The sequence below is a fragment of the Eschscholzia californica genome, unplaced genomic scaffold (genome assembly GCF_041429995.1).
Source record: "Eschscholzia californica isolate CP2 unplaced genomic scaffold, dmEscCali1.0.p SCAF_1, whole genome shotgun sequence".
Lineage (NCBI taxonomy): Eukaryota > Viridiplantae > Streptophyta > Magnoliopsida > Ranunculales > Papaveraceae > Eschscholzia > Eschscholzia californica.
Genome location: NW_028238198.1, coordinates 17688712 through 17716105, shown reverse-complemented (window position 1 = coordinate 17716105; position 27394 = coordinate 17688712). Strand labels below are relative to the sequence as shown.

The 27394-nt window shown below is 36.2% G+C and overlaps 2 protein-coding genes across 4 annotated transcripts; one reads left to right on the top strand and one right to left on the bottom strand.

Annotated features, from left to right (window-relative positions):
* Window positions 1–8240: 8240 nt before the first annotated feature.
* Window positions 8241–11491, top strand: LOC147564748 (putative RNA-binding protein ARP1). Of its 3 annotated transcripts, none has more exons than XM_086649740.1 (6): window positions 8241–9086; window positions 9198–9348; window positions 9640–9775; window positions 9903–9945; window positions 10056–10257; window positions 11113–11491. In XM_086649740.1, the coding sequence occupies exons 1-6, from the start codon at window positions 8907–8909 to the stop codon at window positions 11130–11132; spliced, it is 732 nt and encodes a 243-aa protein (XP_086505866.1). In that variant the 5' UTR covers window positions 8241–8906; the 3' UTR covers window positions 11133–11491. The 3 variants fall into 3 exon arrangements, with proteins under 3 accessions (XP_086505866.1, XP_086505861.1, XP_086505855.1); XM_086649735.1 differs by having other exon boundaries at window positions 8580–9086; window positions 11136–11491; XM_086649729.1 differs by having other exon boundaries at window positions 8610–9086; window positions 10056–10433; window positions 10879–11491.
* Window positions 11492–14020: 2529 nt separating this feature from the next.
* LOC147564747 (V-type proton ATPase subunit a1-like) lies at window positions 14021–22225 on the bottom strand. The gene is made up of 18 exons (XM_086649798.1): window positions 21640–22225; window positions 20155–20199; window positions 19812–19934; window positions 19483–19590; window positions 18900–19013; window positions 18639–18812; window positions 18343–18480; window positions 17850–17957; window positions 17585–17692; window positions 17343–17491; window positions 16911–17064; window positions 16618–16778; window positions 16009–16215; window positions 15734–15917; window positions 15551–15634; window positions 14975–15171; window positions 14834–14893; window positions 14021–14730 (listed from the first exon to the last, which is right to left on the bottom strand). Exons 1-18 carry the CDS (start codon window positions 21778–21780, stop codon window positions 14526–14528), a joined length of 2460 nt encoding a protein of 819 aa, XP_086505924.1. The 5' UTR covers window positions 21781–22225; the 3' UTR covers window positions 14021–14525.
* Between the last annotated feature and the right edge of the window lie 5169 nt (window positions 22226–27394).

Genomic DNA, 27394 nt, shown 5'->3' with positions numbered 1-27394 from the left:
ACTTTTCAAGTAAGACCTTACAAAACTCTCCTTACTTCTCCACTGTTGGAAGTCTGGGTTGACTTGTTCAATCCCATTTATGATCCTAAGTTGGGGTGGTGATTCAATGGTGCCTGTGACAAACCCTAGTAAGTCATAAGTGTTGAGAAGGGTTTCTACTTGGTCTTTCCACATGAGAAAGTTAGAATCATCTAACTTCTCAGTTATAAAGTTAGTAACAGATGAAATTGGGGGCAAATTACCTTGAGATGAAGCCATTTGATGATTGCTTGGAAAGAAGTCCGAAAAAAAAAGTAAATTTCTAACCTTTTGAAACTGAATTCTTCAATTTCTTGATATTTTGATGATGATGAATGTTAAATCTTCTGAATTTTAATCTTGATTTTGTTTATCTTGCGAGATGATGATTGCTATTGAGCTGTTTGAGAGAAAACCCTAGTTTTGGATCTACAAAACTAGCTTTGGATCTTTAAGAACCCTAGACCGATACCATGTAAGAAATTTCTCTTTGCTCTATTTTATTTCAATGAATGTTTCAATTACATTGATTTGCTTTTATACTTGATCAAAGAGGAAAAACAGAAATTACAAATAACAGAAAAAGTTTGTTATGAAATTTAGTTGAGTAACTAACTTTCTTCTTGTTGCATGTTGCCTTTATAGAAAAGTCTTCAAGAGTTTTGTGGCTGCTTTTAGAGAATCAACTGAAGTCAAAATGCTTTGACTGTTGCGAGTGCTCTTAGACAAAGACTTAGGTCATATATGTTATTCATGACCTAAGTATAAAAGGGATAGAAAAACCCTAATTCCTTCTTTCAGCTTCTTCGAAAATCCCCAATTCCTTCTTTCCTGTTTTCATTGAAACCCTAGTTTTACACAAGCCAAAGCAAATGCAAGAGTCGGAGAAAATTCGACAAATTCTACCGCTAAAGACAAAGTAGTAGCCGGTGATGCTCCGCCGGAATATTGGCAAAGTAGAATGGAGGAAGGGAAAGAAAAAATGGTACACATGAAAGAATCTTTAGAAATTCAAAAAAGGTTCCTTGAAAGCGATAAAAAAGCAAAGGACCGACAATATGGAATAAACTTAATGAAGATTGATGTTAATTCTCTTGACGAACATGGTGCACGGTTGCTTATGGAGGCGCGTAAAGCTTGGTTTGGCAGTAATCCACACCCCTTCTAGTTATTTTTAACTTTTTTATTGTTGTTTAGTCGTATTGTCGTAGATTTAAATTTCTATCAAATGTTAAGTTTGTAATCGATATTGTTTAATCGAATTATTTAAGTAAATTAAGAAATTAAAACTTCAAATTCAAGGGCCCGGGACCGCTCCCCATTGGAGTCGATTTTGAGGGTCTGAGCCCGGACCCTTAAATTTGAATGAAAAGGTGAATTAAGGGCCCTGAACCCGGGACTATTGGACTTGCTCTTAGACCAGATGGTATTGCAAGACACTAATAAGAGCCACAATAATCATTTGGTCCCAAATAGAAGGCATTAACTTTAAAAAGAAACATGTTATGGACATGTGAATTACAATGGTTTAAAGAAGCCATAATTCTACACGTGAAAGACACGTGATGTAAGTGGCAAGTGACTCAGTAACAACACAGATGACAAAGAAGAAGTAGATTAGCAAGGGTAAGAAGAGATTAGCAGTTAATTAACTGGCAGGCAGCTTAGCTACTCATTTTATTCTATATACCAGATATGATAATCATTTCCCATTCTATCCTCTTACCAGCCAGCTGAGCTGACCCATCATTTCATGTCGGTTTCCACCCTCCCCTTCCAACTCACTTTCAATCATCAACCTCAAATCTTGATTCTAGAGAGAGAAACTCTCCCTCTCTCTATCTCTCTCTCTCTTTAAAATAAAGCTCTGAAACTGATAAAAGAAAAAAAAAAAAGAGGATTAGTAGGTGGTGCAACTGTCTGCCTTTTTGCCAACTCACATTCTCTACCCCTTTTCCTTTTCAGTATGACTGACTCTTCCTCAGTCCATGCATTTAACAAACAATCAAATTGTGTGTGTTTCTTATGTCAAAATTGTGTTTTTTCTTAGAACAATTTCAACCCGAGTCTGACTTAGGTCAAAAAGACTACTTTTTCAACCCAAATTTTAAGTCTTAGTTCAACTTCAAAAATCAGTTCCAACCTTAACCGCAATCTCGAAGTCTAAAATTTGTGCATGTGAGGAACGCGCGTGCGTGTTTTTTGTGAGTGTGTGAAAAACGTGGGTGATCTTGAGTATATGCAAAACACGTGTCTGAACAATTTTCGAAATTATATTTTTTTTCTAAGGTTGGATAATTAATCGGGCATCAACACGTTGGTGGGATGTATTTTAATTATTAATGTGTTAGAGTTAAAAAAAAATTAATTAAAATTTTAAAAAATTAAAAGTAATTTTTATATATTTTTAAGAAAATAATTGGTCGTTGGGTTTGCTCCAATGGCCAGATTTGGCCCCCCAACATGACCGTTCCAACAGTCATGTTAGGTCGGCTGAAAGGTGGAGCTGAGGCTGAGCTCAACTCCAGCCCCTATCGACTCGGGTTGGAGCAGTCGGCTGATTCCGAAAATTTGAATTTTTGGCATCATACGACTGGAGTTGGAGTTGCTCTTATAGTGTGTGAGGGATGGTGAACCGGAATTATCTGTATCGAATCAACTAAAAACCATCTTAAATCAATCTTCTCTTAAACGCAAGTGTTTCCAATTCAACTAAAAAGAAAATAGTTTAAAATCTTACTGGAATCAATTTAGGCTTATAGTCAATTTAGTTTATTGATTCATAAAGAAATTAAAGATAAATCAGATCTACTGGCCTTTGCAATTGATTAAGTGGGAGTCAACAGTTGGTAGTCCAAGTGGTTCTAAGGTGTTGACATAAACTCCAGAAACCCCCTGGAAGTCTCAGGTTCGAATCAATCACAAAGAAGGTGGAATCTTTAGTTATTTGAATGAGGATTATTAAGGTATAAATAATGTAGTGTAATTGGGCTTTAGGCTTGTATCTAGTTGGGCTATAGGGCTTAAGAGTTTGAGTGGGCTATAAGCCAGGTCATGTTAGAGTTTGAGTGAGCGGGTAGCAAGCTTATCACATCTTTGATGTATTCGATGCCAATTGTACGACAATGCAATCGATTTCCAAAAAGAATTGATTAAGTGGGGTACCTCTAATTCTTTTAAGTGGGTAAAATGAAAGCATGTTATATTACTTAAACATATATATATATTAATTATTAAAAACATGATAATATTATTTATACTTTATATCTCAAATTGAATTATTGGTTGCATATGCCACTTACAATCTCTACTTTCTTTTTTATGAGATTATAATCTCTACTTAAATAATTCAACTTGTTTTTACTTTTCCTACTGGTTAAGAACACTCACAGAATAGTCCTTTAACTATTTATCTCACTCTCAAATAGTCATTTTGATAGTTAAACTAAAACAAAAGATGTTTATGCTGAAATCGTTAGATATAAATAATATATGGTTAACATTTTTACAGGTTTGATCGTATGACAAATTAAATCAATAAATTTTTTTATATATAACTAATTTTCTTTCAATTGTAGTGAATTGAGCTGGCCATGTTAAAATGACATATGTAGTCATGTGCTAATTTTATGTGAATAAGTACATGTTCTTGCTAATATTTGCACTTTCATGCCAACCAATCATATTATCTTAATTTTCTTCTTCTATTCTTTATAAACAATATAATATTTCATATTCTTCTTTGTCACAACAGACGGCGTTAAATCCGCCATTTTGTTTTGGAATCTAACACTGTTAATAGAGGCACGTGATGTGATATAAATGACTAGCTATAAGGTTGTTCCAATTTTATCTGCTAAATTGGAATTCAACTCAACCTGATTCTGGTTCTGGTTTTGGAGTGAGTGACATGTTATTATGTTAATGTGATATTTAGGTGTGTTTTTGTCTGATTGATACCAGAGTGATTTGTCTAAAGTCCAATCATGAGTTTGATCTCCACACCACTTAAGAAGGAGAAAACTTACATCCTAATAGTTTTTCAATTGGCTTGGTCCCTGTGTAAATCCAGGATTTATTAAACTTCGAGAATAGTCAGAGGCAGGGGTGCGGCCACACCCCATAGATACTCTCGAAAAATAATAATAGTAGTAAATATCTTTTTTAATATAGGTATATATTTATCTAATGATATGTGATATTGACACAAAGATGGATTTGGCATAGTGGTTAGGGCATGAGTTACATTTTAGTTATGAGTGTGAGGTCGTGAGATTGAATCCCCCCATATGCAATTTATGTATTTTTTCTATAGATGTATTTATACCCATTTTTAAGTTGAATTCATTTCAAGAGTACCGAGTTGTTCTGTTGTATGACATGTTTGAGTCTATCTAGAGAATTTGTCCTTTTCGTCAAAAGTAAGTTGATGCGTCTTGCTGAATTTTATCCGTCAGATTTCATTAGTCTTGACACTGCGACTTAGTTCTCAGCTTGATAATTACATTTACGGTACGAGGAAGAAGGATGATTTTCCAAATTTGGATGAGATTGAAGCTCTTGCTAGAACATTGGTGGAAACTAAGAGAAATAAAACATATTATTTTTTTTGTTGAAATAATAAAACATATTATTTAGTTCATTTACTTATCACTTTAGCACTAGCTTTGTCGGCTGCGACTGTCTCTATTGCAAGAGCTTTTTTGAAACTAGTTAAAAAACGTTTAAGAAACAAGATGAGTGTTTCGTGGTTGAATGATAGTTTAATAGCCTTTATTGAAAATAAATTTTTAGTAAAATTGATAATGAGTCGATTATCAGAACATTTCAAACACATGAACTCTTGTGAGATTAATGCGTTTGTAATTGTTGATGTATTAATATTTAATGAATACAAATATTTTGTTAATTGTTTTTTTTGGAAAAAAAAGATGAGTTAATTCCTATATGGCCCCCTACTTTGTGACCAGCTTCCTTTATGGCCCCCTTTTTTTCGTAAATTCAAATATGACCCCCTATTTTCATGGAAATGTCCTAACTACCCTTCCTTTAAATCTTTTTTCAAAATAAAATAAAAAAAAACAAACATAATTCCACCTCACTTCCCTCTCCACCACTTATCTCTCTCCACCTCACCTCTCTTCCCAAATCATCTTTCTCTCTCTCTCCACCTCACTCTATCTTCTCCGATGAAGGTCGCCGTCTGGAAAATTTTCCGGCCGACGACCTTCAACCAAAAAGAATTTTTTTTTTTTTACTCTCATCTCTCTCTCTCTCTCTAAAAACTCCGGCGAAGGGGGTTCCCTTCGCCGGAGTACGGGTCTGTTGAAGAACAGACCAGATCGGGTCTGTTCTTCAACAGACAACAGACCCGTACTCCGGCGAAGGGAACCCCCTTCGCCGGAGTTTTTAGAGAGAGAGAGAGATGAGAGTTTTTTTTTTTTTTAGGTTGAAGGTCGCCGGCCGGAAAATTTTTCGGCCGGCGACCTTCATCGGAGAAGATAGAGTGAGGTGGAGAGAGAGAGAGAGGTGAGTTGGAGAGAGAGAAAGATGATTTGGGAAGAGAGGTGAGGTGGAGAGAGATAAGTGGCGGAGAGGGAAGTGAGGTGGAATTATGTTTGTTTCTTTGATTTTATTTTGAAAAAAGATTTAAAAGAAGGGTAGTTAGGACATTTCCATGAAAATAGGGGGTCATATTTGAATTTACGAAAAAAAGGGGGCCATAAAGGAAGCTGGTCACAAAGTAGGGGGCCATATAGGAATTAACTCAAAAAAGATTAGGTATATAAATCCGCACCCCCTAAGTGAAAATCCTGGATCCGTCCCTGGTCAGAGGTACCTATGAATAAATGGACTCTCGTGCCTAATAAAAATGTCTTAAGAGTCTTTATATTGCCGCTTTGCATCTAAAATGTCTTTGAAATGATAGTAATTCTACTTATTTTATTCATTATGTAATATGTTCACGATGAAACTGTTAGAATTTTTAGACAAATAATTAATAAACTTATTTTTATAAAATTGAAACTTATTTTCAAAGATTTGAATTTGAATTTTATCTCTAAGAATTATGTCTTTTGGTAAAAATATATGGAGATATATATCTTTTTGTAAAATGATTTTACTTTAGAAGGGTCTTTTTATTTTCCATAAATTAATTTTTTTCTAAAACAGATTTATGTGATTGTAAAAAACTATGTTGAAATTATGTCGAAAACCTTTACCATCTTCAATATGTTCTAATGCTCCTTAAATGAAATCTCCACAAATTACTTGGTGTAATTTCACAGAGATTTGTCATATCCTAGGAAACAATTTGTCTTGTACCCAAGTAATCTCGATTGAGAAGGGGCAAATATTGCTTTAAGGGAAGTGTACCTACTACACGTTTCAAGCTTCTATTTTTCATCCCTCTTATTTGTGTATTCGAAGACTATTTTTTTAATAGAATCTAGCTATATAATGATGCAATGACTATTGAGTACATATCAATAAAATAATTTTTCAAATAATGATAAAAAAGGAGTAGGTTTTTAAGCTAGTTTATTTATGGTGAAATCCAATTTTAATTGAGTATAGTCTGTCAATTAACTATCAAAATAATGTAACTAATCCAAATTACAAAAGTTCGTATAAACCCGATTTTATTTAGTTATCCATGGGTGTATTTCTGTGTCGAGGGACCACCCATAGGATATGGAGAAAAGTGTTGAATTGTTGGTCCACAAATGTTAGGCCCAAGTGAATTATAGAAGAATAAGAGCAGAATATGGTTGAGATTTTGTAAAATTATTAAGTAAATCGAAAAGTTTAGGAAGCGGTGATCACGATTACTCGATAGGATCCCTGGTGGCCCACAACCAATCTGAGATGTCATGTGGAATATAATTAAGGTCAGTTCCTGTTTAGTCCCTAATTTGTGTCGAACTGATTAATTTGATTCGGTAAGTGTCTGTCAATTCAATTTGACTAATAGAAATTTTAATTAGTTTAAAAAATACCTTGCGGCTCAAATGGCATTAAACCCCAAGAAATGTTAAGGCACTAATGTCCACCTCCATCTCCTATTCCCCCATCTACTACATCTCATCTACTTCATATCTCTCTCTCCACTTCATTTTAAACTCTCTCCACCTTATCCTTCTTTTCCAGCCGAAGATAGTCACCAGAGAACTTTCTCCGATGACCTTCATCACGCACCCCTTCAATTTTTTTTTTTATCATCTCTTCTTCATCTTCCTCACAACATCAACACAACCATCACCACTATCACCGTCGTCGTTATAGGTTCTTAAAAGAGCAAGAAATTAAATTTTAGACAATATCCTAAACACAAATTACATGGAGAATTAAAATGGGTTACTTTCTAAAAGACCCCTACTTTATGACCAGCATCCGCATAGCTCCCTACTTTATCAAAAATACTCAGATGATCCCATTTTATCGTTATCGTCAAATGTCCGTTAACTCTCTCTCCTCCATCTCATCACCTCTCTGCCACGTCATCTCTCTCGCCACCTCATCATCTTCTCCGATAAGGTCGTCGGCTGGTCAAAATTTCTGATGACCGGCTGGCGACTTTCATACTTAAAAAAAAGAGAAAAAAATCTCACTCCACTAGGGTTTGGGGAAAACCCAAACGCTAGATCTCTTAAAGCTTCAATCCCGTGAAGCTTCAACGAACCGTTAAAGCTTCAACAGATCTGGTTTGTGTTTTTCCCAGACCAAATCTAGGGTTTGGGTTTTCCCAAACCCTAGTGGAGAGAGAGAGATAGAAATTTTTTTATTATTTTTAAGTATGAAGGTAGCCGTAAATTTTGACCGACCGACAATCTTATAGTAGAAGATGATGAGGTGACGAGAGATATGACGTAGCAGTGAGATGGAGGAGAGGGAGTTAACGGACATTTGACGGTAACGAAAAAAATGGGTCATCTGGATATTTTTAATAAAGTAGGAGGTTACACAAGAAGCTGGTCATAAAGTAGGGGACCATTTGGAAAATAACCTAATTAAAATTATTGAAATACTTGCACCAATGATAAAGTTTTTTTTTTGATGAGATATGATAAAAGTTGTTTATGATTGTAATTCTTTTAGAGTTCATTCCTATTTGCCCCCCTACTTTGTGATCAGCTTCCTTTATAGCCTCTCCTCACTTTTTTTAGTGTAAATGTCATAAGTACCCTTTCTATATATATTTTTACAAAATAAAGTTAATTATAACACATGAAATTCCACCTCACTTCAACCTCACATCTATCTCCACCTCACATCTCTCTCTTCAACTCACCTCTCTCTCTTTCCAATTCACCTCTCTCTCTTTCCCCAACTCACTCTTGTTTTTTCCGGCGACGGCCGGAAAATTTTCTTTAGAAAATTAACTCTTTCTTTTATTTCTTTAGAAATACTATATGATATCAAACCCCACAGAGAAATCCGACGAAGAATGATCAGTGAATGTGTGAGATATAGAAAGTTAGTCACATATTGATAATAAACCCCCATTCCAAAAACTGTCAGTGTATAAGAAATTAATTTTTCCTTAGAAAAAGAAATCTAAAAGACAAAGGAAAAAGACATCAAAGCACGTTCATGGCTACCCCCAAAGTCTCTCTCTCTCTCTCTCTCTCTCTCTCTCTCTCTCTCTCTCTCTCTCTCTCTCTCTCTCTCTCTCATCCATTATAATTTTATATTTCATTCCCAAGCTGTAACACTTGTGCCACCACTACCTATCTTTCTTCACCTTATATAATCAACCTTTAATGTCTTCCACCACCATACCCAATTCTCCTCTTCATCTTAATTTTTCTCTTTCTTTCTCTCTACCTGCAACTTTCTCTCTCTCTACCTGCAGCTAATTTAAAGCATCAATCACAAGGAGGAAGATGAACAACCATATCAACTCACATTTTGGAGACACCACATTGACTAAGGTTTTTGTTGGAGGATTAGCTTGGGAGACTCCTAAAGAAGCTCTGAGGGATCACTTTGAAATTTATGGTGAGATCTTGGAAGCTGTGATAATTTGTGATAAGTCCACTTCTAGATCCAAGGGCTATGGATTTGTAAGTCTTTAAATTTGACTTTCTTTTATCATTTCCTTTATGTCCCTTATTCTTTTTTTCTTTAAATGAAGTCCCTCATTCTTTTTCTCTTTCAATTTTGATATTTGTTAGGTGACGTTTAAGGAGGCTGAAGCCGCGCAAAAAGCGTGCGAAGATAACTCACCAATGATTAACGGGCGTAGAGCTAATTGTAATTTGGCTTCTCTTGGTGCACGTCGACCTAAACAACAACCACCACCTCCTCTACAAGTGCAACAACAAGGTACATTTATACGCTGTTTATTGTTTAGTTCTTTTAACTCTCTCCGTAATCAAGAACACAGAGAAACTTATGTTTAGTATGTGTCTGTTTGATATGATTTACTCTTCTTTAATTACCAAGCTCGAATTCTAATCAGACCATTTTTTTTAGAAGAAACTGTTAGACATGTCCGTTAGCCGATGGAATTATTAATTGCTATGAAATTTTAGGGTGTAATTCACATTTTATTTTAGTTTTATTTGATATTTGACGAGGGAGGTTTTGATGAAAAATGAACTTCTTCTTAATTAGGTCAAGGATCTAACGGTGGGACAAGGTCCACATCAGCAGTACCAGCAGGTCAGGGTCAGGGTCAGTGGTACTACCCAACCGGAGCACCTGTTTCTCCCTACTACCACCATCATGCTATCCCATTGCCTGCTTATGGGTATATATCAATTTTGATGCTCCAAAATTTTCAGCCCTTGATCTTTGCTCTATAATTTTGAACATCTTGGATGTGTAATTTTACCTAAAAACCCCCCAACTTTACATAAATTTTCTATTTTCTTTAGGTATTCTCCAACTTACATCGCCACTGGATACAACTACAACCAGGTAAGTGTTTATCCAGATTGATTGCCAATCCTTGGCCGTTGGATCAAAAATCTTGTTGACTTTTCTGAAATATCTCGTTGACTTTGTGTTTTTATGTTTGAGGAGTACAGAAGTTAAGCTATGGTAGTGGGGCCTATATGTATCCAGCTCCAGCTGGACAAGGACCCGCGACGATGATGCCAGTATATCCATATTATGGATACCATCAATCGCAGACTATGGGAGTTCCTGCCCGGGTTGCCGGACCCATGACACCTGTCCCTGGTGGTGCCCTCATCTCAAAGCCTCCTCAAATGTCTGCCACTAACACAGGTTGGCTTTCTACTTTCTTATTTGGAGTTTACTTTTGGACGAAAAACTACCTGAAAACAAGAAAATACTGCAGAAATTTTATGTGGTTTGTCGCGATTTGTATTTTCGATAATTTCGATATATTAAATAGTGAATCAAACAAGTCACATATTACTTCTATTTAGAATTTACTTATGGTGTGTTTGGATGGCGGAATCTTGAATCTGCGGATTCATGAGTCCTTGGGATTCATGATTCCACGGATTCATGAATCCAAGTAATATTTTTTGGCTTGTTTGACAACTAAGAATCCTATGATTTAATTATCTTTAAACGTCTTTAGAAAAAATATTATTTTTGAAAAAAACAATGATTTTGAAAAAAAATAATGATTTTGTAGAAGGAAATAAATTTTTGTTGATTTCAAGTTTGAAATTTAGGTTCATTAATCCAAAATCCTAGCAAATCCTAGGGGGTAGGGTGAGATTTTGGTCCAATACAAATTTTGGAATTAGAAATCCTTAGGATTCAAGAGTCCTAGGATTCTTCGTAACCAAACAGACCAAGGATTTATGATTCCTACCAAATTTCACTTTTGATAGGAATCCTACTTAGGAATCCTGCAACCAAACACACCATTAGTTTTGTTTTACCTCCAGTATAATCTCACTAGTAATAAGACACCAAGGAAGAGATGAATTTGAGATTGTATATTCATTTAATCCAATTTCTCCTCACTCTTCTTTGTCTTATTATAATTAGGTTAAATAGACTTTTTTTCGACGATCCTCTGAAAATGCAGAAAAGGGAATGACTCCCCATCCGTTTTTATACGATGTTGATTTTACTTATCTTTAAACTGAAATATAGAAATAGTTTGTTTGGCTGTGGAATAATAGGTACCAAAGGAAGAAGCAATTGATGAAAGGTTTAGGAAAGGAGGATAAAAGCTCACCAAGTGTACCAAGAAGTCACAACTAATAACTGTATCTGATTCTATCATCAAATGTGTTTCTTCTCTCTCTCTCCAAATAATTGTAATTCATTTTTTCACATGGGATTTCATAATTAAGATTCATTCATTCTCCCTAACTTTGAATCTCAACTTGAGATGTAAACTACTATCTTATTAAACAAAAGGGAAACAAAAAAGAAGACAATGAGCTGTAAAGAGGTCATGTTTTGCTTACCTATTTATATTCATGGTGAGCTTCTTGGGGCTTCTTCATTCATTAATTTTGATTATTGTATTAAATCCATCTCTTTATCTCTCATATTTATAATGCTAATATAAGTAGAGAAGTAACTTTTTGAATTTCTATTCATAAAGCAACTTACTTTCATGTAATCTATTGTTCCAAGTTTTGCGTCGGAGCATCTCGACATTTTAGGATCAATGACACCATGATTTCCACTATGAATGAAGGATAATTTACAAATGTATTTCTTCGGATTTAGTTCATATAGCTCACTGAAAACCCTTACCCCATAGGCGAGAACCCTTATTCCATCGCCTCTCCGCCTCTCTTTTTAACTCCGAAATTACATGCATACCCTTTACATTGATAAACGTTGTAAAAGACTAGGACAAATATAAACAAAACGAATCGGATTGAACATTTCAAGTCGGGCCCTGAAAACGGTTTCTCTACTCGCAAAAAGGGTTGAACATTAATTCGTATTCAAGACACTTTCATCAAATAGAACTGACAAATATTACTTAAAGCTGTCGATTTTATACGAAAGTGAACAACAATTATACCTACGGTAGGGGTGGGAATTCTACCCGAAAGCCCGATACCCGTCACGTTTACCCGCGCCCGACAATGTCCATGGACGCCCGCGCCCGAAGATGGGTACTACCCGCCCAGCCCGATGATTTTTCGTGGGCGGGCTCGGGTGAAAAGCTCTGCCCGCCACCCCGCCCATACCCGAGCCCGATATGCTCACCCGACGGGTGCCTATAGATGCCAATCACTTTGAGTGTCGATTATACTTCACTATAAAGCCCAAATAGATTTAAGATTTCTCCCAAGATATATAAACTACACATTGAAGCAACCCTAATAGTTTACCACATTGAATCTGAAAAATTCGGTAGCATAGAGAGAGAAAAAGAATCTACGTTGTCTCTCTAGCCGTTTCTCTCTTATTTACTAGACCTTCTTGTGCCAACCTTCTTCTCTATTAAATAAGTTATTGGGATCATCTTCCATTTCTATGTAGTGGTCAAATTTTAAGATTATTTTGATGTGAAGGAAGAACAAAGAAGAACTATTGAAACATACAAAGACAAGAAAAAAAGTGGAAGACAACCAAGTCTCATGTTTGCATATATAGATCTATATCAGTTGTTGATTTCTTATGTTACGGAATCTGAGTATTTTTTTCATTCTTGATTTATAAGTTTTGTAAAGATTTGGTATCAATTTGTTTAGAGAAGCTTATTTGAACAATATCAAATTTCTAGAGTTTCCTGATCTGGTAGAAAAATATCAGATAAAGAAACCCGATGCCCGATTTGCCCGAAGCCCGACTTGCCCGATGCTTTAGTGGGCTTGGGCGGACTTTGATCACAGGAGATTTCAGAAAAGCACGCCCGAATCCGCCCGAGAACCCGAGTGGGCAGAGGAGAAACTTACCCGACCCGCCCGAGCCCGACTTAGAATTACCCGCGGGTGCCCATACCCGCCCGATTCCCACCCTAACCTACCCATGTTAACAACCAAGTTGGTTTTCACCTTTTAGGTGGATGGTTCGAGACACATAATCATACCCATTACAAGCTGACATTTCAGGAAAAAAAAAGGCGTTACATTTTGGATTCTCCGACTTATTGAGAACCCCATTCCGTTGTTGTCGTTCAGTTGTCTACTCAAAATCACTAGTGATGCATTCTCGCGTACCAATGTGGAGTCTTGAGTACTTTTGTCAATTTTTCCAATCATATCGCTCAACACTATCAACGTATTAATACTTACATCCTATGCAGATACCTTGAAGGTAAGGGTGAGCAGCCATAGCTTGGAGTCTTGAGTACTTTTGTCAATTTTTCCAATCATATCGCTCAACACTATCAACGTATTAATACTTACATCCTATGCAGATACCTTGAAGGTAAGGGTGAGCAGCCATAGCTTGTCGACTATTTTGGATTGAAACGACAACCAGTCGATGCAGGGATTGGCTGTTGAAGACAAGCCATACAGTGGCCAAAACTAAATCAGATCAAAGAGCCAACAAGCCCAATTTGTTGGTTCAAGTTTGTTTAGCCAAACTTGACAAAAATATGGAACCAATCAAATGTTACTTTTTTAGATTTTTGTGGTTCCAATCTTCTTAACTTGGTTTGAATTTGGCCAGTTCAACCGCTTTCAACCCATCTTAAAGGTGTGTGAACCCCCTGCTGATTCACCCAGCTTTAGCATATTAAACATTTTAGATGTCCACTTCTGTTGGCTGAAAGTGGTTTTTTCCTTATCTTATGACCACTAAAATCTTAATCTCCTAATTAAAATAGACCCAAAACCCAGCCCAAACCAGGCATTCAAACTAGTGACACGAAGACAACATTCTGAAATCTAACTCAACTCAAATCAGGCCTCCATTCAGGTTTCTGATTTCTCGGGAAAAAAAAAACCTTTAGGTTGATTAATCGGATTCTAATTACACAGAAACTTGATTTAGGAGATAAAACACATAACTTCCAAACTTAAAGAGAAAACATAAACCTGAAATAACAGTGTATGTAAATAGAATATTAATAACTGAATGCTCTATAAAATATGAAAGACATGCTCTATGAAAAATCAATAAATCTGCTTCTCTGACAACACTAGCATCAGAGAGGATACATAGTTTTTCTCTTTGTTTCTTTTTCCTCTCCTGGCTCCTTAATCTCATTTTCCCAGCTCCAAAAATTTAAAATAACAAGCTAAGTACTCGATATAGGATTTTTATGCATATCGGCCACATCAACTACATAGATATGAAGGAAAAAAAAAAGTTACATGGGTGGGACCTATCAATACCCTCAAATAGCAAAATTTACAAAAGCAAGATATCTCTTCTATACTCATAGCGAATTTAACATTTCGAAGTTGAGTTAAGGCTTCAAAACAGCGGCACAGAGATGAGAGAGAAATACCTCTGTGGCAGCCGAGACGGACTTCAAATGACCCAACGAAGCCTACTCTCGAGATTCGATGTAGGTGCTTTTCTGTTTACTGTGTTTTTGGCTTGCGGATAACTGGAAATAAAACAGCGTTTTTTAAGGGAATATAAGTGTATCAATCTTCGTCATCGGCCAAGGTAGCGAAGGAGAATGGCCTGAATTTGTATCCATCGCCGAAGTAGAACTTATTTTGGAATTCTACCCAATGGAGACGTAATGCATGAAGTAATGCACTTAGAGTTTCCATCATGAGTAATACAAAGGCAGTGGCAAATACAAAAACCACTAGCCCTATCAATCGAATCACGAGGTTGTCATACCTGAAATCATCACCGTTGAAGTCTATAAAAAAAAAATTATTTGAAGGTGAAACACCATGCTCTTTTCCATTGAAACCCTTGACATAATAAATTTAAAACTTACCCCCAAGCAAGGAGAAGGACTTTCTCATAGAAAACAGTTGACAACTCCGAGTGAGCCAAGCTGTTATAATCATTAAAAGCAGTAAATATAAGCGAAATTACGATAATATAGTGAAATCAAAATGAATGGGGGGAATGATACCTTAGAGCCCAAAGCCGAAGGTAAGATGCAGTATTTGAAACTGCTCCAAGAATAAACTCAATAGAGTGTATCATTTGATGCACAAAGACCTCACTGAAATTAAACTCTTCGTGATGTTGTCCCCTTGCTGAATCAGGTTCAGCATCGAGATCAACTTCTGAGGTCCCTAGTAATCCATAAGTACGACCTTGAAACCTCTACAGATATTTCAAGGAAAAATATTAGTAACGATCACAACTTTTTGAGCTTTAGGAGAAATTGCCAAACTGAAGAACTAATATCAGTCCGAATTCCTAACAGCAAAATGCTCCTTTCACCCGCAGTCTTACTTACTAGAGTTTGACTTAGAAGTTGACGTGGAATCGTTCCGACCACATACTTTCACCAACTGTTTACGAAATTCTAAATGATTTGAAATCAGAGGTACATACTGTCTCGTCAATGTGCCGAGTAAGACTATAAGTAAATACCCTAGTGATTCTAGCACTCTACTGACCAAAGCAGTTTACTGCTTGAGCATGATAAAGAAAGAAATATCTATATATATCGAATAATTTCAAGATTAGTAACTAATACCTCCAAATGAAGCTTCCTCAAAATGAAAGGCTTTGGGAAGAGCATCCAGGGAACAGCAACTAGAGCCGAAAGCAACAACAAAATCTGCGAGAAGAATATCGAGCAATTAACAAAACATAAATCCAGGGCGAAGTATCTGAATGTTGGCATTGGCAACAAGTATAAGAAGAATAGAGATAATGCCTGAAGTGGTCTTTGGCCTGGAAACAACTGGTTCTCTCCGAGATAGTCAGTGGGGCTCAAGAACATGTAGATCATCACATGATAAAGATCAGCCTGAGAGCCTGTGCACCACTTCGTGACAATGAGGAGAGCAAGATAGCCGAAGAGGCTGTTAAGAAATATCATCTGTGGTATAAATTGATATCTGCAGACAACGAAAAAAATCAGTTGTCTTTTCTGTTGTCCTTTATGAAAAGGAGTGGAAATCAAAAGAAAAAGGAAAAAAAAGAATGTACCTTACATCTATTGAGCTACTAAAGAATCTTGCATTGAAATAACTTAATATGATTCCTAAGTTCATCTGAGTCACACCAAACAAAATAGACATCTTCATTTTTAGTGAGTTCAAGAAAGGCAGCTCTGATCGACTTCCGCGCCAGCTAGGATCTAGACCAAACGGATAAGGATCACGATATTTGATCAGACCAGTAGTATGAGCATCACTGATGAGATCACAGGAAAATAACTTGACTAGATCAGAAACCGTTAACCATAGGAGCTATAATGTTAGGATGATTAATGATATAAATTATAATAAAAAAAGTATAACGCCATCACAATGTTTGTTGGTCAACTCGCTCCACAGAATGCAGTATCATAAACAAAATGAATCATATGGGATCTAAATTTAGAGCAAAAAATTGTTCTAGAACAAGATCCGTAACTGGAATTACATTCCCATGTTAATATTATTTAACAATGAAAGTAAAAAAAAATCAGCATCTGATCTCTTTTCTTTTCCTTTTTCCCTTATTTACTTGGTCTTTTGGAAATTCAAGCATACTGATGGTAGAGTTCTTTGATGTTTTGCGATTTAGAAACACTAATATCTCAACAACACTTACCTGCACGTAGCATCTCGGCATTTATAAGCAGTAACACCAAATATATGATAAGGAACAGAGAAGAATTCATTGTAGATTAAACCACAATAGATAGAAAACAGAGACATCAAAAGGAGCACATAACGTCCACCAAACGCCATTTCCATAAAGCTTCCGAGTTTCTGTTACAAAAAAAAAAACAGGAAGTTATGAATCACTAGAAGTCTAGAACCACAAGTCAAATACGAAGTAAAGGAATCCACTAATATGCGCACGCAACAGGTTATAAGTGGTGCACTAATAAGAAGAGAGACCTGAGAACCAAGTGACCGTTCACGAGCTATTAGAACTAATGCACCCAGCAATAAGCAGAGGCCATGACCCCAATCCCCAAACATTACGGCAAAGAGAAATGGAAATGTAATAACAGTATATACTGCAGGATTTGCTTCTTGATATCTAGCAAAACTGCAAAACAAGATTGTAAAAATGTTATGATATCATAGTCATCTATTGAATAATTCCCACATTATAAGCAATCAAAAACCACTACATCTGATGAATAAAATCAACTTGAATAATAAGTGAAACAATATAGAAGTTTGTCTTTTCCAGTCGCTAAAAACTAGTACCAGATAAAAAACGCTACCTTTTTAAGATGTGTTTTGGTTCGGAAAGTTATACTAGAACACATAATATCCATTAAAAGTAATAGGAGTGTTGTATATATAGATCAAGATACATACCCATATGCATCAACAATTTCCTGAAATGCACTAGTAAAGCGGTTGGTTCTAAAATAGGTAGGTGGTGATTCCACTGCATCCATCATGTGAAATATTATTCCCACTTGTGAATTGCTATCAATTGTCGCACGTTGCAGTGCCTCTTGAATCTGTTGCATCACAAATACATGCAATAGCTAACAATAAGTATAATGTTTACAACAGGCACTAGCGAAATTTATAGTTAGTAACAAGAAAGTGACCTGAGGTTTCGCAATCACCGGGCACCATCCCTCCCCAACAAGACACTTTTTTGTCACGTCAAAGTTCAGCATATTTAAGGTATCGTATACAGCTTTCTCCTTTCTTACCTAAAAAAGTCGGTAACTTTAGAACAGAACACCACATAAGAATATATCACAACTGTTTACTGCTCATGAAGATCTATATTTCAAAATACTACTAGTATTTTGTTAGACATAACATGATAATGATATACAAACTACAGAGTAGATAAATCTTACTCACCATGGTTGTCCATTTCCATAGGTCAAATCCAATATCAGTAAGGACTTTATTTCTGTGACGAGTACCAGCATCTAGAGTTGTTTCTAGTTCAGATAATCGGGCTAAAACCTGGAAGAAAAATATTGAGCCAATTAAAGCAGGTTAGGATAAGATACCTCAACCTATTTCATAGTAGTGAGACGGTCACTACTGATTCAGACAAAAGTCACGAAACTAATCTGGAAAAAGGTCACAAACTAATTGCCGATTCACTCCAATATGTTTCTGTGCAAGCTTTACAACCAAAATTTAAAAACCTAATAATATAAGTTAGAAACAATACATAATCAAATTATACATAAGGTCAAGGTTATGTTACAACAAGATCCATCAGATTCTAATATAACCTGACCAGACATGTATGATGGAGAAACGTCTCTTAGGCCAAAGTAACTCCTTACAACCCTGATAGACATTAATAGGAATAGTTGGCCTATGGAAACATCATGCATACCTCTCGAGTTATCTGCCTCTTTTTGGTTATATCTTCAGGCACAGGGTAACAATTTGCACCAAATGCCTCACAGATTTTTAGTATTTTATTTCTTGCCTGCTCCCCTGAAAAGAAAACTACAAAGACAGTCTTCTCGACCTGCACAAATCAGAAGAGTTGTTACAAACACAAAAGGAAGAAAATGAGACGATATAAGCAACCATAAAGATGGTAGCGTATCCCAACGGAAAAACATTTCGTAAATCAAATGCTTGCTAATAACTGGATTCAGGAAATCTTGGAAGAAAGAAGCGGACCATTTCCCCCGATATTGGATCCAAGACACCTTCTTCAGCTGCCGCATGATTAAAAAGCATATTGCCTCTTGTAGCACGGAATAGCATCCTCTCAAATCTGAGAGATTTAGATTTACAGATAATTCCACTAATAAATCTCAAACCAGCTTGATTTGATGTCTCCGGTCTCATTTCCTGTGAACCGGATTCAATTTGAAATATCAAATACCATTGGAAGTTTAGTGCAACTAAGCATATGACTAAAATAAGTCAAGAAGATACCTGTTCAAGCAATGATGCATTTTGCACATAGTCATCCTTCAAAAATACATTTTCATTCAATTCTGTATCTTGCGCAACTGAACCATTTGGAGCTGAAACAATAAAGTCACCTGCCTGGAATTTATACAATATGAGAAGATATGGGATCCACGAATTTTTATAAACTAACAAAGAATCAAACTTTCAAAAGAAGCGTTGGATGTAGTACAGTGACTACAGTCATTACCGAATTACCAGCTGTAGCTAGTTAGAATTTGTCAGTAATGAGGGAAATGAATTAACTCAGATTGCTCTGATACGAGAAACTATATGCAATAACAACTAGAGGGTCATTTATATATGCACAATACACTTACATACTCTAATTAACGAAGTAACTTAAGCCTGTTAGTAATAAGTGTTAACAACGTTTGCTAAAGTATTTAAAGAAAGCAATGCAAGGTTTGTCTAAAGTTCTTAGCAGTCTACTTCCTACCAATACAAAATCATGTAAAGTTGCTAAAGAAACTTTTAACCTTTTCTCTTTTCTTTTTGAATCTCAACAAGTCACCAGATAATTATCACTGTCAAACAAAGAACACACCTTATGCAGTACCATCTTGAACTCCAGAAGCTCATTGTAAGTTTGTCGTAGTTTATCACTATTGGCATTCATTTCAATAAGTTCTGTCTCATGGTCCGAAAGTCGTCTCTGAAACCAAACAAATTCAGAATAAATAATCTCTGTTAGATTTCTTACCTAAGCTATTGTAACACAAGAAGTTCATCCTCACACTATTCCCTAATAATAATATGATTTTCAGCTATGAGCACCGAATATAGAAAAGAGGAAATATAAAGCTAGCCTGATGAAGAAAGAGAACCCTGGTTCCTCCAATCATCAGATGAAAAGATAAGAACAAGTAGTCCAACCTCTAGATCCTCCAATTCTATACCGGGTTGCAAGCCAGGATGAAAGGAAGTTGCTACACCAGCCTTACTAATTTGATCTTTGAGAAAACGAAGCTTCCGCGACATCTCTCCGCACCTTTTTACCTAACAAATAGCTTCAAGATGTGACTATCTATAACATTGTACGGAAAATTTTAAGAAAACATTTCAGAAATAAGAAAACTCAGGTAAAAATTGATCATTGGTTTAATAGACAATGTGTGTGCGCTAGAATGTAAAAGGAGTTCAAGTGTTTAATTGCACATTTTGTTCCGAAAGAATTCCAGACTTAAGAAGTAAAAAAATCCATCCAAACTTCTCGTACCTGATTCACAAAAGTGCGCTGGAAGGGACTTTTACCATCATTTAGCTGCCACAAACAAAACAGCATCGGAATGTCATTGCATAATCGATATAATCATATAAGAAGCTTAAACAAACGCCTTTCCAGAAAAACTATAATTAAATCAAAAGTTTTTCAAAGTGCATGAAAACTGAATAAATATTTTAAAAGGGCTCTATATAACAAATAGTTAAAAGAATGTTTTTCGGAAGTTTTTCATAGTTTACAAGTTTATATGTAAAACATGTATCAGTAATTGATCCCTCTCGTGTTGACATGGTATCTCCATCATTCCGAACATGGTATCTCCATCATTCCGAACATGGTATCTCCATCATTCCGAATGCCATGCTAAGCCCACATAGTGACCACGTCAGCAACCCTTTTTCTCTTGACTTCTCACTAATAATGTCTTCTAAAGTTTACTTACCCCAAACTCTTTATCAGATTTCCTCTCTCTCTTTGTTGATAAAAGTTATAATCCTTGTCGTTAATCTTGTCTATGTTACTATGAACCCACTGCCACTCACAAGTCTAGAGAATTTCTATTCCAATTAATCACATTCCCACATATGATTGCTAAATTCCCATTCTAAACACATCACTAAACTATATGTTTAAACCCCCCTCAATTATAGAATCTTACAATCTTCCTCTTACTCCACATCTCCTCAAGTATACTAGCATCTCTCTCTCCCTCCTCACACACACACACACACACACACACATACACACGCACACATATAATATAAACATCAAGCCGGAACTGTTGTAAATATGATTCATATGAACCATTCTACGAATATTGAATCACAATTTTCGTTAGTTCACCATGCACCCTTATCGAAGTAACTACAATCAGTTTTTGTGGTTCAGTTTTAGCCTCCTCTAGAGCTCGCGGAAAAAATCTACGACTTACTATTACTACTTGTATATTTCATGCATAATGTCGTAGTCCAATATTGGCGTTAAACAGATAATCTATGTGCCATCCCAAACAATAGCAATATCCACACTAAGAATTATAAATCCTAAAGATGACCCCTTTGTTTTGTTCGCTCTAACATGTATCTGGTGTTTAAATACAAACAACAATCCCAACTTAAAAGATCTAGAACATTCTCTAATTAGATGTTTATGCCCCTCTAATTCACAACTAAATCGACGAAACTAATACATTTTGGATCATCATCAATCATATCCACAGAATAACACTCCACGGGATCAAACTCACACAGTTCAACAAACCAAACCGCCAAATTTAAAGAAAACCTAAAAACAAAAATCATCAATATGACAATCCAATAGAAAATTATACCGAATTCATCAACACTAGATCCAAATCAAACATATCTAGACTACAAATTTCAACTAAATGAACTCGAATGTCACAAATCAAACGATTCAAGTTCGATTAAGACAAAAGCTAAATCAATCAGATCTAATTAGGTTTTTTTTAATACTTACATCTTTAAATTGAAGAAGACCAACATCTCCGAGATAAGAAACGGCTCTATGAGCAGATTCAACAGGTATTATAAGTTGAACAAGCGTCATCTTCTCTGATCGCATTAGATCCATAGCTGGTAAGTTGTCGAAAAACTCCATTTTCCATTAACCAGAAGAAATTAGAAAGAACTTCGAATTAGATCGTCAGATCTGAGAGAAAAGTTAGAGAGAGAAACTCTTTTTTTTTTCCTACTAATGGATTCCAACACCACCGTCACCCATTTGGTTCACCATTTCTTGCTTGCAACTGCCATTTCCTCTCCCGGGTCCCTTTCCAACTCAATACGAAGAAAATGCGCGAGAAATCATTGACTGCTGATACGGTACTACTAGGGCTATTGAAATTAATATATGTCACCCAATAAGATATTTGTTTGGCCCACCGAGAATAGGAAGGAAATGTTGAACGGTTCGGATTTGCTGAAGTTTGTGCATCGAGATCGTTAGGTTATAAGATGGTAGTTGAAATCCGAGCTACTGAATTGTCAATGCCTCGACTGAATAAATGGTAACGTCTTAAATACTAATGGAAGGAACCGACGGTAGATAAATAAATGTAATATTAGCGTAATTTTGCAGCAAAGTTAGATTTGATATGAGAGTTCTAACAACACCCTCTATAAGTCTTAAAAGCGCCTTCTTCAGTTATAAATTCTCCCTCGAATTTGCCTTGAGGGAGGCGCCTATCACACTCACAAACGGCGCCTTATCTCTCCTCTGAATTTATTTAGCCTTGTTTTATTATCATTAATATTAATATTAATATATCTCAAGGTGTATTTTTTGTCAGAATATTCTTTAGCTTGTTAGAAGGGGTGTAATTCTGATTTTGTATCAAAAATTTCACATTTAATATAATTCTTCTTATAGGGTTTGGACAATTAACCCAATCTGTTGTTAAGAAATGGATACCAAATTTTTGTCCACAAAAAAATTGACGGAAGGTCTATTTAACATAAATGACATTTATACAAGTGTGTTTCTTACGTGGTGATGAGTCGGAAAAAGTAACGTACTTAAAAATAATGTATTATGAATAAATAATTAAGTAGTACAATAGTTTATAATATTTTATGAAAAGTATGAGATTTCATAAGAGATGACGAAATCGCAAAAAAAATATGATCGTTTCAAGCAGGAGTGAAACAAAATTTTGAGAACCTGTATCTTAAAAGAGTTTTTCATAATCTTTTTTTTTTTGAATAAAGCTTTCAAATAGATAAACCATCCAATGTATATTACAAATTCAAGGAAACAAGAATAAGATAACTGTTACAAGGATGACAAAGTTAACTGAAAGGACTAGATAACTAAATAAGCTCTAGTGAGGGACTAATGGCTGATTTCGCCAAATGATGAGCCTCCATATTCGAAATACGGGGACAGAATTGCAAATTAATATCCACGGTAGATATTAGGCCACGAAACATCTCTACTTCTTTGGATAATCGCCACGGAGGTAGACAAGCCGAATCTGTAAGCATCTCAACCATTGATTGGCAATCACCTTCGAGTATAAATGCATCAAGTCCCAGCTCCTGACCTAAAAGAAACCCTAACTCGAATGCCTTCAACTCGTTGTGAAGAGGCGAAACCGGTTGAAACTCAATCTTCTTCGTCCCTAAAATCTCGCCTAAATGGTTTCGAGCGATTACTCCTGCAGCCGCATGTGGTGGTTTGAAAGCTCCATCAACATTTATTTTAATTTTGGAAGGAGGAGGAGGCTGCCATTGTGAATCCTGTTCGTCATGGAAATCAGAAGAAATATTAGGCAGAGGAGTTAGAACTTGTACCTCTTTCTTTGCATACCACCAGCAGCGATTCAGATCTGGTTTTATGGAGCTAAATAACCATGCATTTCTTTCCTTCCACCAACCCCATAAGAGATGAGTATAAATTCTCCAATCTTCCTCTCCATTTTTACCCCTGTTTAATAGATCTTTCATATTCTGAATTGGATCCACACTTAAGTTGATGATACTATTATTATTAGTAGTGTTAACGAGATCTCTGAACTTAGGACAGGACCCAAACAGATGGGTAATAGATTCAATCTCACCTGTATTGCACAACTTACAGTAAGGTTGGATAGTAGTAACGAATTTAGCTAAATTTCCCAAAGTAGCTAATCCATCATGAAGAAGTTTCCAAATAAAAAGAAGGACCTTAGGGGTTATAGATTGATACTTCCACGGTTTTTTCCAAGGGAAATCCTGAACATTTTGGTTTAATATAGGTCTCTCCCTGATATCTTGATAGTAAGATTTGGAAGAAAAACTTCCATTTTCAGAAGCGGTCCAAAGTAGTTTATCTGAATATGTGATAGGATTAATACTTATCGAATTTATAGCATCGACAGTATGTTGATCAAAGTACTTTCTAATAATGTCTTGATCCCAGTTATTATTATCTTGATTCATGAGATCTGCTACCTGTTTAATGTGATATGGAATTTCTTCAATGATAGTTGGTCGTCTATTTGGTTGATCTGCTAACCAAGGATCTGAAATGATTTGTATATTTTTACCATTACCCACCTGCCAAAGAACGTTAGTAGCAAAAGTATTTCTAGTCTTGAGAATGGCTCTCCAAAAAGGAGTGGCTGAAGATGGATTGTTAGTACTCCAAAAATCACCAGACTTAATGTATTTCGAATTTAAAAGTTTAACCCAAATAGAATTAGGTTGAGTTAGATACCTCCAAGTCATCTTACCAATGAGAGAGTTGTTTACTTCTGATAATGCCCTTATGCCCAGATCACCATATTTTTTTGATGAACAGATAGTGTCCCAATTAATGAAATGAATTTTTTTCTCTGTTGTTGTATGACCCCACCAAAAGCATCTTTCTGACTGTTCCAATTTTTGAATCACTTGCTTAGGTATTTGTTGGTAGCTAAAAGAATAAGTGCAATAGGCACCTAGAATAGATTGAATTAAAACAGTTCTACCAGCTTGAGATATGAGTTTATTTTTCCATCCTGATAAAGTTTTTTTGAAATTTGTCTGTTAACCAGGAAAAACTATCAATCCTATTACCTAGTTTAAGAAGAAAGGAACCCAGATATTTGGCCTGATTAGTCATTCTTGGAGCCTGAAGAGTGGTCGTGAATTGAGCTTGAATATCTGAAGACACTCTTTTACCAAAGAAGATGGAAGATTTATCGAAATTAACAAGTTGTCCAGAGAAGTTTGAATAAGATGTAATGATATTGATAATGGCTGTGAGATTTGTATTGGTGGTCGTCCCAAAGAGGATGAGATCATCCGCAAAGAGAAGGTGAGAGATACTAGGACTAGAGGGATTAATTTTGTAGCCACTGTACAAACCATTTGATTCATAGTGATTGATAAGGAGAGAGAGAGAGATTGAGAGATAAGAAGGAAAAGGTAGGGGGAGAGAGGACACCCCTGCCTAAGACCCCGAGAAGCCACGATATTCCCATAGAATTGCCCATTGACCTGTATGCTAAAAGTAGAAGTAGTAATGCATGATAAAATAAGGTCTAAGAAACGACCTGAAAAACCAGTGGCTCTCAAAACTCTAATAAGAAAGTCCCAATTAACCCTATCGTAGGCCTTAGCCATATCGATTTTAAGAGAGAAGCCCCCCTTTTTGGATTTCGACTTGTTCATGGAATGAATGATCTCTTGAGTGATAATGATATTATCCATGATTTGTCGTGAAGGGACGAAAGCGTTCTGAGTCCACATAATACATTGTTCCAAGTATGGTCGAATACGATTAGCCACTATTTTAGTGATGAATTTATAAATTGAGGTGCATAATGATATTGGCCTGAAATCAGAGGCCATACTCGGGTTTCTAACTTTCGGTATAAGAGCCAAAGTGGTGTTGTTGATAACGGGGTCTATCTTGCCTGTGGAGAAAACATTTTGAATATAAGAGGTAAGATCCAAACCTATTAAGTCCCAATTGTGTTGATAAAAATGGCAGGGGAGACCGTCTGGTCCCGGGCTTTTGATAGAACCCATTTCCATAACCACCTCCTTTATCTCTTCCGAAGTTGGAGCTCTAGAGATGTAGCCCATTTCCGTGTTCGGTATCAGTTTATATGCTTCCATGATCTCAATTGGGGATGGGCCGATAGGCTCTGCCTGAAATAAATTCTGAAAAAACAACACAAGTTCGTTAGCAATTTCTTTCTCATCTATGATAGTAATACCAGAATTAAGAGTTATTTGTTGAATTTTATTTTTCTGCCGGCGTTGAGTCATGGCCAAATGAAAGGCCTTAGAGTTCCTATCCCCATTATGAGACCACTTAAGTTTAGAGCGTTGCTCCATTTTGGTCCTGTACACCTCTTCTAAACCCATAAGTTTTTATTAGATGTCACTCTCAATAATAAGAGAAGAGGTGGTAGGGGAATGAGTCTGAATATCTTGGAGTCTATTACGAAGAATCCTCATTCTATCTTTTAGGACTCCAAAGGCCGACTTACTCCAAATAGCTAGAGCATTTTTAACTTGACAAACTCTATCATGAAAAGGGTCGACGCTCTCATCCCATCCTTTACGGATAGTCTCATTAAAATTGGCATGTTTAGACCAGAAAACCTCATATCTAGATATGGTCTGCAAAACTTGTCCTGCTACTTTGAACTTAAGAAGGATAGGCGCGTGATCACTATTATACCTAGGTAGGTGGAATAAACCAGCATCTGGGAATTCCAATAACCAATTATAATTAGTGAGGGCTCTATCCAACCGTTCTCTGGTTAAATGATGAATAGAACGGTTATTGGTCCAGGTAAATGTCGGACGATTAAACCCTAAGTCAATAGACCCGATTGGTCGATGAAAGAACGAAATTGATTAACAAACGAGGTGTGGCCAGAACCACCCCGTTTTTCCTGAGAAGAGACAATATTATTCAAATCTCCAATACAACAGAGAGGATTCGAAGTACTATGAATACGAACAAGAAGGTCTGTCCAAAATTGGGATCGATCTTGGACCCGCGGAGGTTCATAAATACAAAATAGATCCCAATCCGGTTTATTGTCCATATCTTTAATAGTAACATGGATTAAGTTGGGAGAGGAAAAATGAAAACAAACATTAATAGTATTAGACCAAAGAAATAACAATCCGCCACTTCTACCTATTGAAGGGACCGGATAACAATTATTAAGACCAAACTGGCTAAAATTAGGAATAAAACTAAAAGAAGATAAACGAGTCTCAGATAAGAACACCAAGATGGGTTTGGTAGACCCGAGGAATTGATGTAAAGTAGCCTTTGTCTTAGCATTCCCCAAACCCCGACAATTCTAGGCAAGGCAACTCATGGTTCTGTCGGCATTGAGGGTGTCGAATCCCTTTCCAGTTGAGAGTCCATGGTACTTAAGCGAGATGACCGTTTATAATTTTTCCGTCGCCTTTCTTGCCCTTGTCCTCTAGAATTGGACGGTCCTGCCTTATCTACCTGCACAAAATCCATAGTGAAAGAGTTCGTTGTGATTCCTGTAACCTGTCCATCAGGTAACATCATCTTAGATCTTTTGGCTTGAGATAAATGTGTAAGTAATTCTCCAAAAGAATCTTTAAGGGGGGCCACCGGGGTGTTTTGTTCCTCGTCTGGACTAAAATTACAAAAGCCTTGATCATGATCTCCATGATTTTGAGTGAGAGCAAAGTAAGATTCCATTTCCCTCCCTGTACCTCTAGAAAAAAAAAAAAAGAACTTTAAA

Bases quoted from the DNA above. Each gene is read 5' to 3' on its own strand.
- LOC147564747 (XM_086649798.1), bottom strand. From the start codon at position 21,780: ATGGAGTTTTTCGACAACTTACCAGCTATGGATCTAATGCGATCAGAG. The intron at 17,693-17,849 runs GTGAGTAAGATT...CGACTTTTTTAG, and splicing joins TATGGAAATGGACAACCATG to GTAAGAAAGGAGAAAGCTGT. The intron at 16,216-16,617 runs GTAAGTGTTGTT...TGATCTCATCAG, and splicing joins TGCCGAGATGCTACGTGCAG to TGATGCTCATACTACTGGTC.
- LOC147564748 (XM_086649729.1), top strand. From the start codon at position 8,907: ATGAACAACCATATCAACTCACATTTTGGAGACACCACATTGACTAAG. The intron at 9,087-9,197 runs GTAAGTCTTTAA...GATATTTGTTAG, and splicing joins GATCCAAGGGCTATGGATTT to GTGACGTTTAAGGAGGCTGA. The intron at 9,776-9,902 runs GTATATATCAAT...TATTTTCTTTAG, and splicing joins ATCCCATTGCCTGCTTATGG to GTATTCTCCAACTTACATCG.